The sequence below is a fragment of the Lactuca serriola genome, chromosome 8 (assembly GCF_051521515.1).
Source record: "Lactuca serriola cultivar US96UC23 chromosome 8, Lser_US96UC23_V15, whole genome shotgun sequence".
Classification (NCBI taxonomy): Eukaryota; Viridiplantae; Streptophyta; class Magnoliopsida; order Asterales; family Asteraceae; genus Lactuca; species Lactuca serriola.
Window position 1 is genome coordinate 209,187,423 of NC_136415.1, and position 11,450 is coordinate 209,198,872.

The 11,450-nt window shown below is 40.0% G+C and overlaps 1 protein-coding gene and 1 non-coding gene across 2 annotated transcripts; both read right to left on the bottom strand.

Annotated features, from left to right (window-relative positions):
* Positions 1 to 644: 644 nt before the first annotated feature.
* Positions 645 to 751, bottom strand: LOC145071897 (small nucleolar RNA R71). Its single transcript, XR_013690859.1, has one exon. It is a non-coding gene; the product is annotated as a small nucleolar RNA R71 (small nucleolar RNA).
* A 9,921-nt stretch (positions 752 to 10,672) lies between these two features.
* LOC145067812 (auxin-responsive protein SAUR21-like) lies at positions 10,673 to 10,969 on the bottom strand. The gene has a single exon (XM_079014856.1). It carries the CDS (start codon positions 10,967 to 10,969, stop codon positions 10,673 to 10,675), a length of 297 nt encoding a protein of 98 aa, XP_078870982.1.
* Between the last annotated feature and the right edge of the window lie 481 nt (positions 10,970 to 11,450).

Genomic DNA, 11,450 nt, shown 5'->3' on the forward strand with positions numbered 1-11,450 from the left:
GAAGCTCAAACACACACTTGGTGCCACCACTGGAAGACCCCGAATCTGCACTTCACAAGAAAAAGACGCCCCTGCAAGAATTGAAGTCAGCCTTTTCTAGGAAGTCGGGAAAGAAGACAGGAGAGTCCAGCTCACCAGCGAAGCACAAGAGCAATCTTGAGCATTTGGATCACACACCCGTGCAAACCGAGTCCGAAAGCGATACCGAGCCAGAATTTGAAGAACACACAAGTGAACCCGAGAACGAGCCAAGGAACGAGATGGCAGCGATTGAAGAAATGTCCATGGGAGCATACAAAAAGCGGATCCGAGATGATATGGGTCCTGGGTTAGTCCAACCCGCAATTCCTGCCACTGCCACATTCGAACTGAAGGGACACATATTGACAGCACTGAAGGACATCCCATTTTTCGGGAAGGATCATGAGGATGCTTTTAAGCATCTAGACGAAGTCAACGACATTGCTGATTACTTCAATGTCCCAAATGTCACCAGAAATACAGTCTTGCTTAGGATGCTTCCCATCACTTTCAAAGGAGCTGCTAAGGAGTGGTTAAAAGCACTCCTACCAGGTACAATCACCACTTGGGCTCAAATGCGTGAGCAATTCCTGGACCAGTTCTGCCCGCCATCCAAGATAGCCAAACTCAAGAAGGCGATAGCCAACTTTGAGCAACAACCGGGGGAGTCACTATACGAAGCATGGGAGCGGTACAAGGGCTTACTCAGAAATTGCCCTCAACATGACCTAAATGTGCAGCAAGAGATGTCAATCTTTTATGATGGGGTCAATGTAATGACAAGACAACTCCTTGATTCTCAAGGACCGTTGACAAAGAAAAATCCAAGGGAAGTCAAGGAGCTCATCGAAGAATTCGCGAAACACTCCCGCGAATACCATAACCCGAGGCAAGACGGAAGTAAAGGCGGTGGAGGGACCCAAACTGAAGAAATTGCAGCTGTCATGGCCATGCTAAATAACATGGATCGCCGGATAACACAAATGGACCAGTCGATACATGCCATAAGAGTGGGGTGCGAGCGATGCAGTGGTCCACACTTGACCAAGGACTGCAATATGGATGAGTCTGGGAACAGAAAAGCTCAAGTGTGCTACTCTAGTGGGGATAAGTTTGATGACGACTGGAGGAAACCAAAGAAGGAGTGGCTGCCATATGAAGAGTATAAAAAGCAAAAAGAAGAGAAGTATAGGCAGACAGGTCGAGGCTTTTACCAAAAGGAGTAGCCACCAATCGAGAAGAAACCCGACCTAGAGACCATTTTGATGAAGTTTATGGAGGCTTCGGAAAAGAGACATGATGCCACGGATTCCGCTATCATGGAACAACAAACATTGATGAAGAACCAGCAAGCATCCATCCATAACCTTGAAGTACAACTTGGTCAACTAGCCACTTTAGTCCATGAAAAATTGTCCCCGAAGAATCCCGAAGTAAAAGCTCAATCTCACGTAATGGCCATCGATACTGAAGAAGATACAATATCCGAGTTCCTGGAGGCGTTGGAAGAACAACCGCAGCAGCCCAAGAAATCAAGGATCGAAAATGGAAAGAATGCTGAACCAGGCTCGCCACGACGTGGCACGCCTCTGGCCACGACGTGGCGCAAGTCTGATCAAAAATCTTTGGAGCCTATTCCAGATTATCATCCACCTATGCCATTTCCCACCCATGCAGCACTTAGTCAACTGGAGAAGGAACATTTAGAGTTTGTGAAGCATGTGAAAGGGATTCCAATTAATACTCCCTTTGTTGAGTCCTTATCCAAAGCTTCCGAGAACCAGAAATTACTGCAAGACTTGATAGATACGCGAAGGCAGTTAAAGAAACAATCTACAGTGATTCTAAGTGAGCAAATTTCAAAAGTTGTGTTGTGAGAAACACCAGAAAAGATGGGGGATCCTGGACGCCTCACTCTTCCATGCGAGTTTGGGAATAAAATGAAGGTTAATGCTTTAGCCGATTCCGGGGCTAGCATTAATCTAATGCCTTTTTCAGTTTATCAAAAATTGGAGATTCAGAAGATGAAGGCTACAAAGATGAAGATTCACATGGCGAACCGTTCGGTGACACAACCCCGAGGCATAGTGGAGGATATTTTGGTGAAAATCAGAAAATTTGTTTTTCCAATAGATTTTGTAGTCTTGGACATGAAAGAAGACACGGATGTTCCGATAATCCTTGGTCGGCCATTTCTTAACACTGCTGGTGCCCTGGTTGATATCCGCGAGTCCAAGCTCACTTTGAGGGTTGGAGATGAACAAGAAGTCTTCGGGATAAGAAATGACTTTCAAGAAGATAAAGAAGAGGTGTTCACGATTAATGAGGAGAATGAACTAGAAGAGTTGGAAAAGCTTATGGAAGAAGAGATAAAGGTAGTTCATCAAGCCAAGAGGACAAAACCCAGGGCATTTGTTCCGTATTTGATTGAAGTCATAGCTTACAAGAACCCACCTTCTTGGGTGAGCGAAGAGGACGAGGAAATGACAAGTGATGAAGAGGAAGTCACTTCAAAAGAAACAAGGCCGGAGGTGAAAGAAGAGGGGAACGCTATGGAGAGCAAGGAACACACAAAGGGCACAAAACGAAAGCATGAAGAAGATGGAAAAACTAAAAAAGAAAATTCAAAGAAGGCATATAAAAGGAGAGTTCAAGCTTATAAACGGCGGTTCAAGGAACAAAAGATCCTGGTGGTAGACTCTTCCGAAGAGTCAACGTAGAAGGCACAGAGTCCAGCTCAAGACTCCAAGAAAAAGAAGCGCTTCTCGGGAGGCAACCCGAGTTTGGTTTGCAATTTTTTTTCTTTCTTTTTATTTTCTTTTTAATTAGGAAAGACATCAATTCATCATCTAAAAACCGGTAATAAGCAGAGAAATAGCTATAGGGGACTTTAAATAATGAAATATTTGCAAATAAATTAGTTAATTAGATGAATATTATTAAAATTTGGCATCTGACAGCTCTCACGACGTGGGCATAGCCAGCCACGTCGTGGGCTTAATTATAATTCGCGATCTGAGGAAATTTAAGGTCCACGACGTGGGCAAAGCCCGCCACGTCGTGGCCTTTAAAAATCAGGGGGGGGGGGACCAATCGCTTAAAACCCTTTGACCGAGAAACCCCTTATCCCCCACTTGGAAGACTGCCGCACTCACGGGAACATCACGACCCTACTGCCAATTTCTTATTATACTTCTAAATTCGTTGCAAGATCTTGCTAATTACTCCATTTGGTACGTGTTTTACTTATTATTTTGCAATTATTTCTTCCAATTTCAAGTTGTCGTGATTAGGGTTTGAATGATTCATGAAATTGGTTGAATCTAGTGTCCAATTTTAGTTTCCATGTTATTTAAAAGTCCATAGGAACAAACCCCAAGAATTATTTTTATGGAAATCGCACGTAAACATGTCCGATTCAGCATCTGGGTTCGACAAGCTCCACGACGTGGCACAGCCTGGCCACGTTGTGACTTATGGCAGGCCCTTATATATGTTTTAATGTGTTATTTGTTTGCTGCTTTGCTTTGCTCTTGTTTGCAGAAATGGGACCACGACGATCTGTCCAGCAGGAAGAGGGCCCGATAGATGTAGCAAGCATACATCCTCTATATCAATTCCCTCAAAACATTCCCTGACCGTTGCTAACAACCTACGAGAATCGACTTGGATGGTTATACAATAGGGAGTTTGCAATAGCCCCAATTATTGATTGGGGATGGCTGGGTAGAGTGGGAATGGTAGTGGAGCTGGAACGTTATTGGTCGAAGACTTATGTTGGAGATCAATTTTTGTTCACTTGTCACGGGTGGAGGAATCTATTCGCCATTCAAGAACCCGTGTTCCGGGAATTGTCGGTAGAATTTTTTTCTACCGTTTGTTTTGAAGAGCGCACCCTTGATGTCACCTACAATAGGGCACTTGTGTTTCGTCTTGGAGGTGTATATCGTGAGTGTAGTCTTCGGGAGTTTGCTTGGCATATGGGGCTCTATACGGAAGTGGAGACGCAATCTCCATTTTTTATTCCTTTCTTGCTTGGATGTGTGCGGGATTTTACTCCGGGTACTTTGGATGTGCAGTTTTGGCGGGGCATTTCTAACCATGAGTACAACACTCGTGACTCGAGTGAATCACAAATACGGAATCTTGTGTTCCGATTTTTGCACCGCCTTATCACGTTTTCAATCAATCACAAGCATCATGGTGATAAGGTCCCCATCCAGAATCTATTTTATTTATGGACACTTATTACCCCGGGGGTTTGTTGTGATCTGCCTTATATGTTGGCAAGGTTTATGGGGAAGAAAGCGGCCAATTCTAGGCCTGGGAGCCCGATTACTGGGGGGCATTTGGTTACTCGCCTGGCTAGGTCATATCAAATTTTGACCCCTGACTTTGTGAGGAATCTCACTCAATTCCCGGACACAGACTTGACCATTCAAGTCTTGGGTGTGATACGCGCGGTGGTGAATATCGGGGGTCGCTTTGTTATACCACCGATCGATGATGAACAGGAGGAAGTGCAGCCGGGACAGCAGCCACCAGCCAGGCCGAGGCGTCGGAATGTGCGGGCTAGAGGGGAGGTCGAACGAGAGCGTGCTGCTTCGCAGTATGTGCAAGGAGTGCCCACCGACCCTTTTCAGAGTCGGGTGGGAACATATTTGGATAATCTACGAGGTCATGCTATTTACCATACCCAGCTTACTGAGGGTATCTATTCACATTTGGGTGTGACCCGACCACCTTCTATGCCACCACAATATCCCTATTTTCCGACATGGGAGGAGCTATGGCGTCCACAAGATGATGGAGCAGGGCCGAGTGGAGCACAAGATCAAGATGATGATTGATTTTATTTCTTTTGTTCTGTTTTTGAGTAGTTTTTTTTTATGTTAACTTTAGTGTGTGATGTAAAACTTTATTAAGACTATTATGTTACTTTATTTTTCTTTTGGGTTGATCTAATTTTTCAGATTAGCGTTGGAATTCTAAGGAGCATAGAAGGTTAACTTTCGAGTCGTGTTTGTCTAGTCAAAGAAGCTAAGAGTCGTGAGTCAGAACCACAATTCAAGATAAGTGTGGGGTCTATTAGGAGAGAGGTTATAGTTGGGAAATATATTTGCATAGAAGCGTCGGCAACCAGTTAGCCATTGGTCAAAGCTGCTAGAGTAAATAAAGCAAACAACTCATTTTCTGCTGAGGTTCAGTTTCCACGACGTGGACTTCTTGTGCCACGTCGTGGCGCTCTTGCAATTTATAGTAGTTTAGCTTTTTGGTGTTTGCGGTTTCAACCCATATCACGACGAGATCCAGTTTATCATCGCCACATTTTTCCTTACAAATACACACTTTGACGAATTGACGTTTCGAGTTCGGTTCGTGGTTTATTTACGTATTCAACCAGTTTTCCACCGAGTTTCGATTTTTGGAAGTCCAATTGTACTTTGGCCACGCTTTTGGAGATGCTCACGCCACTATCCCAGGGAAGTTTGTTCCTTTTTCTCCCTTGTCTTTAATTTTGATTTGTTTTATACATACAATGAGGGCATTATATGAAATAAGTGTGGGGTAGGGGTAGAAAAAGTAAATTGCTAGAAAATTTGGAAAATTAAAATTAATTGAATCTAATACTAATAATTTGAGCTATAATTGCTAGTATTATGCGGGATGATCCAATGAAAGTTCAAATGTTTAGTTGAGCCAATACACGTTATAGTGCATTTGTGGCCTCCCTTATTTTAGTGAAATCATGGAACAAAAACACAACCCCGCTTGGTTTGAGGGATGCAATATGTTTAGCAGCCTAAACCTGAAATGTATCCAGGAAAATTATTATCATTAACCAATAAAGGTTGAGGTTGAGCGCCTCTGCTTAAGCATGTAGGGTTTTGAGTGGAAAAAAAGTGAGTTACATGTGAAAAAAAAGAGAGAGAATTACGAGTAAAGTTTGAAGAATTTTGGAGCAAATAAAGTGAAGATCAAAAGATCAAAATTCTGAAGAAATCCAAAAAGTTGAAGATACCCAATAAAATCAAACAAAGGTGGTGAATTCAAAGAAACTAAAGATCAAATGTCAAAGAAATGAAGAATTCAAATAGAGCTCCATAGTGGTATCGAAAAATTGTAATTCTAGTTTATGTACGCTTAGGTTGCTCAACTAAAAATACCTTGAGGTTGGGAGGTTTTCTGCGGATGGATTCGGAGGGTTGCATAAAATGAGCATTGTTCGGAAAAAGTGGGTGAGTGTTTATGAAGATTGTGAGTATTTAAAGTATGGGGGGGTACTTTAGGAGAATTTTAGACACAAATGCATGCATTGAGGTTTTGGCATAATGGCTGAACTAGAGTCGGATTGTTCTGTGTAGTTTTAGTAATTAAGAATTAAGTTGAAATTTGCTTGAGGGCAAGCAAAGCCTAAGTGTGGGGTATTTTGATATTGCCATATTTACACTTATTTTTAGGCAGTATTTAAGTACATTTTTATTAATAAATTGATAATATGTTTAGAATAATGATACTTATGAGTTTAAATTGTTATTTTCAGTCAATACAAAGGATTTTCGAAGAAAGGGACCAAAGGTGACAAAATGGGGAACATGGGAGGCTTGGAAGACAAGAAAATAATAAATTCACGATAAGAGCTAAAATCACGACGTGGCGATGAAGCCCACGACGTGGCATGGGTGTTCCAGAAGATAAGCATCGCGACGTGGAGGATTTCCTTGAAGAATACGGATTTCTTGAAGCCCACGACGTGGCGACATCTGGCCACGACGTGGTGTGAGTTTTTAAGGCTTATATAAGTTATCCTGATTATTACGAAAAGAGAGACTTTTGGCAGAAGAAAAAGAGTTCCAGAAGACGAATAAGAACGAAAAAAAGGCTCTGGAAGAGGGTTTTCAACACCAACAGAAGTAAAGGTTTATTTTTAGAACATGTCTTTCATTAGTTTTAGTTGTGTTAGTTTAATTACTATGATGAGCAGCTGAATCTAGCTACTCTTGTTTAGCTAGATGAAGCTTTGAACTTATGAATAGTTATATGATTATGGATTAAGCTTAGTTGGTGAAAATTTGCTTGTGTTTGATTTGTATGACCTAGCATGTTAATATTTGTTTATCTAATTGTTTAATTACATGTTCTGTGTAGCTTAGTGACCATTAAACTGCATGAACCTGTTTACCTAATAATTTAGTGAACATTGAATTGTTAGAGCTAGGATTAACCAATCTTAGTTAATAATTAGAATAAATAAAGTTTAGTTGTGTTAGAGAACGAGAATTGTGATCATAATTGCGTTTACACAACAAATCTTATATAGCATATTTACAACTATAATTAGTTCTGTGTTTAATTATGTGTGAACATACATGGTTTGACATGAATTAGTTAAATATTGGTGAGATAGAACTAAATTACTAATATAATTAAAAACCAACTTAGTAATCCGTAATTGTTAGCTAGCCATAAGGGAAAAGTGGATTCAATCTAAACAAGAGTGTGTGTTTTTACTTATTGAATTGGATTTAAGTTCATCTGATCTTGTAAAATCAGATAAAACCCTTTATTAAATTTGTTAATAAATTAGGTTAATTTAATAGTAAGTAAATTTATTAGAACACCGTTCCCTGTGATCGACACCCGACTTACCCAAGCTATACTGTAATCTGACTAGGTACACTGCCTATAAGTGCATAGATAGTTAAGTTTGTTAGGTTATAAATATTAAAATTAGTGGGTACTTTTGTGCACATCAGATACAAACCTTCTATGCGGTTACCTGCCCCGATCAAGCGCTTCGTCCCTAATTCCTGCATGACAAAGAAACCCGGGAAGAAAGTTACAACACAATTAAGTTCATCAGCTAGCTTCCCAACAGAAAGTAAATTATAATTAAAATTTGGCACAAATAAAACTCCTTTGATTTTGATTCCTCCTGGAAGTATATGATCACCTTCACCCAAAACAGGAATTTTGTCTCCATTTGGAATGATAACAGGCGTTCCCTTTGGGCTTTGGGTTTTGTTATTAAGGAAATCACTCCTATGAATCATGTGTTCGGTGGCCCTGTGTCCACCACCCAACCATCATACGTATCAATCCTACATGCCATGTTATCTCTTGGTTGAGATTTAGTTTTAGTTATGCTTCCGCTTTCCTTGAAGTGCTTGACAAAGAGTTGATATTGTTCATCTGTCAACCCCGAAATTGGGCTAGGTATTGCTTCAACGCAGGCGGCTTTTGGCACTCCTTTGTCTCGATTACCACGCCACCACTCAGGGTATCCTATCAGCTTGAAACACCCTTCCTTCACATGACCTTCTCTTTGACAAAAACTGCATTTTTCTTTCTTTTCATTCTCGGTTATTGTTGGTTTTGGAGCCGCCTTGTTGATTGCCTGCGTATTCTATTTCCACTGTGATTGTCGCTGAACTTTTGTCTCACCATAGTTGGCCTGAAAAGCTAAAGCTTCTGACCCCAGTCTCTTTGTTCCACCTATGATCACTCTCTGTTGTTCATCTTCTGCCACTAAGTGTTAAGTGGCTGCAAGCGATGGTGTTTGTTTCATGGCTAAGACCTGAGTTCGAATGACAGAAAACTCGTTATCAAGTCCCATGAGGAATTCATAAGTCCTCTCTTTCTCCTTTACTTCATTCAATTGTTTCCCAATGGCACACTCGCACCGTGGCAAGGGTAGGACAACTTGAATTTCATCCCAAAGAGACATTAGCTTCGTATAGTAATTGGAAACTGACATACCTCCCTATCGTGTTACGTTGATTAACTGTTTTAACTCATAAGCCCTCGGTGCTCCTTCCTTTTCAAATCGCTCCCCTAGGTCCTTCCAGATTTCAGAAGAGGTGTTGGCATATCTTACATTGGTGCGAATCTCCTTTTCCATTGCAGTCGTTAGCCAACCCTTGACCATGGCATCGGCTCGAACCCAAGCCGTGTGTGTTTGAGATTCGTTCTCTGGTTTCTTGATGGTGTCGTCGATTAGTCTCATCTTGTTTTTCGCAAGGAGAAAGTTGGTCATCTCCTGCTTCCACTCGTTGTAATTGTTATCATTCAGCATGTCATTCACTTGCATCTGCTTTGGATAATCAGATGGGTGAATGTAGAATGGTGAATTGGCATCAATGGTCTCCCCTTCTGGTTTCTTGCTTGTATCGCCTTTTTCTCGTGTCATGGCTGCTGAGCGATTTTGCTATCCGGAGTGGATAACCCGCTCTGATACCATAAAGAAACTGATGGAAGCCAACTCTCTATTTTCTTATTATTATCACAGGTTTACAATACGTTTATAAAATAGAAGAAAACTAACCAACTAGCTAAACAAAAGGATAAACCAGATAAACTATCTGATAGGATAAGAATCAAAATAAATCAAATAAATCCTTTAATAAGAAATGCAGAAAACTGCATCATCCACTATTCTGGCTACAATAATTTCTCATACCTAGATGTGCATCTCTAAGAAGATAAAATCACGTCACATCAGTTTCTTTTTTAAAAAACTGGTATGCAAAAGGATAAAATGAATTAAGAAAAGTCTATATGAGAACGGATCATGAGCTTGGTCGTGATCGATGTTCCTGCATGTAATAAATTTATATTTTTGTATTCAAAGGGCATACCATATAGATACACATATCATGAAACAAATCTAAAAAAGAATGCTGAGCATAAAAACTAATACATATAATAGTAGATGAGAATGGGACTTTAGATTACACATATCTTGAAATAACTCCAAAAAAGTATGTTGACGCATATGGAGCTCTTACATTTGTAACTTGATTTTCATTGGAAGAGAACTAGAGGACCTGCTACAATTTGATAGATATCACTCGAGGAATGCAAACTTATTTCATACAAATATGCAAGAGTTTCTTACAGATTATTCTGGAAATAGGCTATATAGGCAACCTGAATGAATCCGATGAAGGGTTATGGCTTGCTTTAATCATATATAATTAAAGAGCCACATACACAATATTTATTTTTAAGATCTCCACTTTTTTTATAGAGAGAATTTTAATTCATATGAAGATGGTCGAATCCCTATAGGTGTGTATATCTCCACACATCTCCTCCTAACCCCTTGCGTAAAGCCTAATCTATAGTGATAAATGGGAAGTTTGGAGTAATGTGGCAACAAATATTGATTAATTGTAGCCCCCCACATGGAGTTTTTTGCTTACATGATAGTTTAATTTGGCAAAAAGATACTCCTAGTATTCTTTAGTTAGGTGTTTGATACTTCAAATCTACTATAAGAAATTAAGGCCATTTCCCCTTTCCGAGTATTAGATTTGGAGAATGCTTCTTAAGACTTGTCTTACAGTTAAAGCTTAAGATGATTCTATCTTAGGAAACCTAAGAGAAAATAAGTATAAGATGATTATAGCAATCTACAGACAATCTTCAAATCAAGTTAAAACTGTTCTTGAGAAAACTATTTACACTGAATTTTGTTTGGCATTCAAGTCTACATTATATCATTAATCAATACATAGTGGATTTGAAAGATGTTCGAATTTGAGTTTCAAAACAACCTGGACAACTGATGAGCGTCACATGTTGCAAAAAGGTCAATGATCAGTGCTAATAAAAAAACCGTTACAACTACTAATGCAATAACTTGAACTCATAATGCTCCCAGACGAGTTGCGAGATCAAAGAATGTGTGCTCACTACATGGGATTGTGAGTCCACCCATTGGATGGTCATACCCATACTCGTCTTCGGCTTGAAATAATAAGTCTTGAAATGAAGGTTGGCTTAACAGTGACACAGGAACCCCAAAGCGCTTCTTTTCTTGCTCCCCAATATAAACTGAAAAATAGCCTTTTGATAAATCCATTGTTGATGTGCGAGTTCCATTTGACAAAGACCTTTGAAGAATTTGTTTTGCTTGAATGATCCGAAGCATACAAATACCCATTTTTATGAAGGTTACTGAAGGAAGTAAATCAATCTGATTATTTTCTTTGTTAAAAGATGCTGAGAGGAGCTATAGAGGAAAGTGTGCTGGTGCTTTGCCTATCATATGCTTTATATAATGGTTTATTGAAGCTTCAAATTAAGGTACTGTAGTTGATAAGAAGGGAATTAAATTACAGATAGGGACATTGTGACAGAAAGGCAGTATCATGTGCTGTGTTTCTCAACTTGCAAGAAAGTACGTGGAAAATCATCATCGTCACAATTACAATGTTACTATTGTCAAAAGACGGGACATACAATCAAATACTTTAGAAAAAGATTGGCGGATGAGAAGATAGGGTCTACTTTTATACATAAAGAAGACAGTGATGAAGGAGACACGATGTTCATGATGCTTTGTACACAAGAAATACCCACACAAGACATTTGGTATATTGACAGCGGATGTAGCAACCACATGTCAGGAAACAAGACTATCT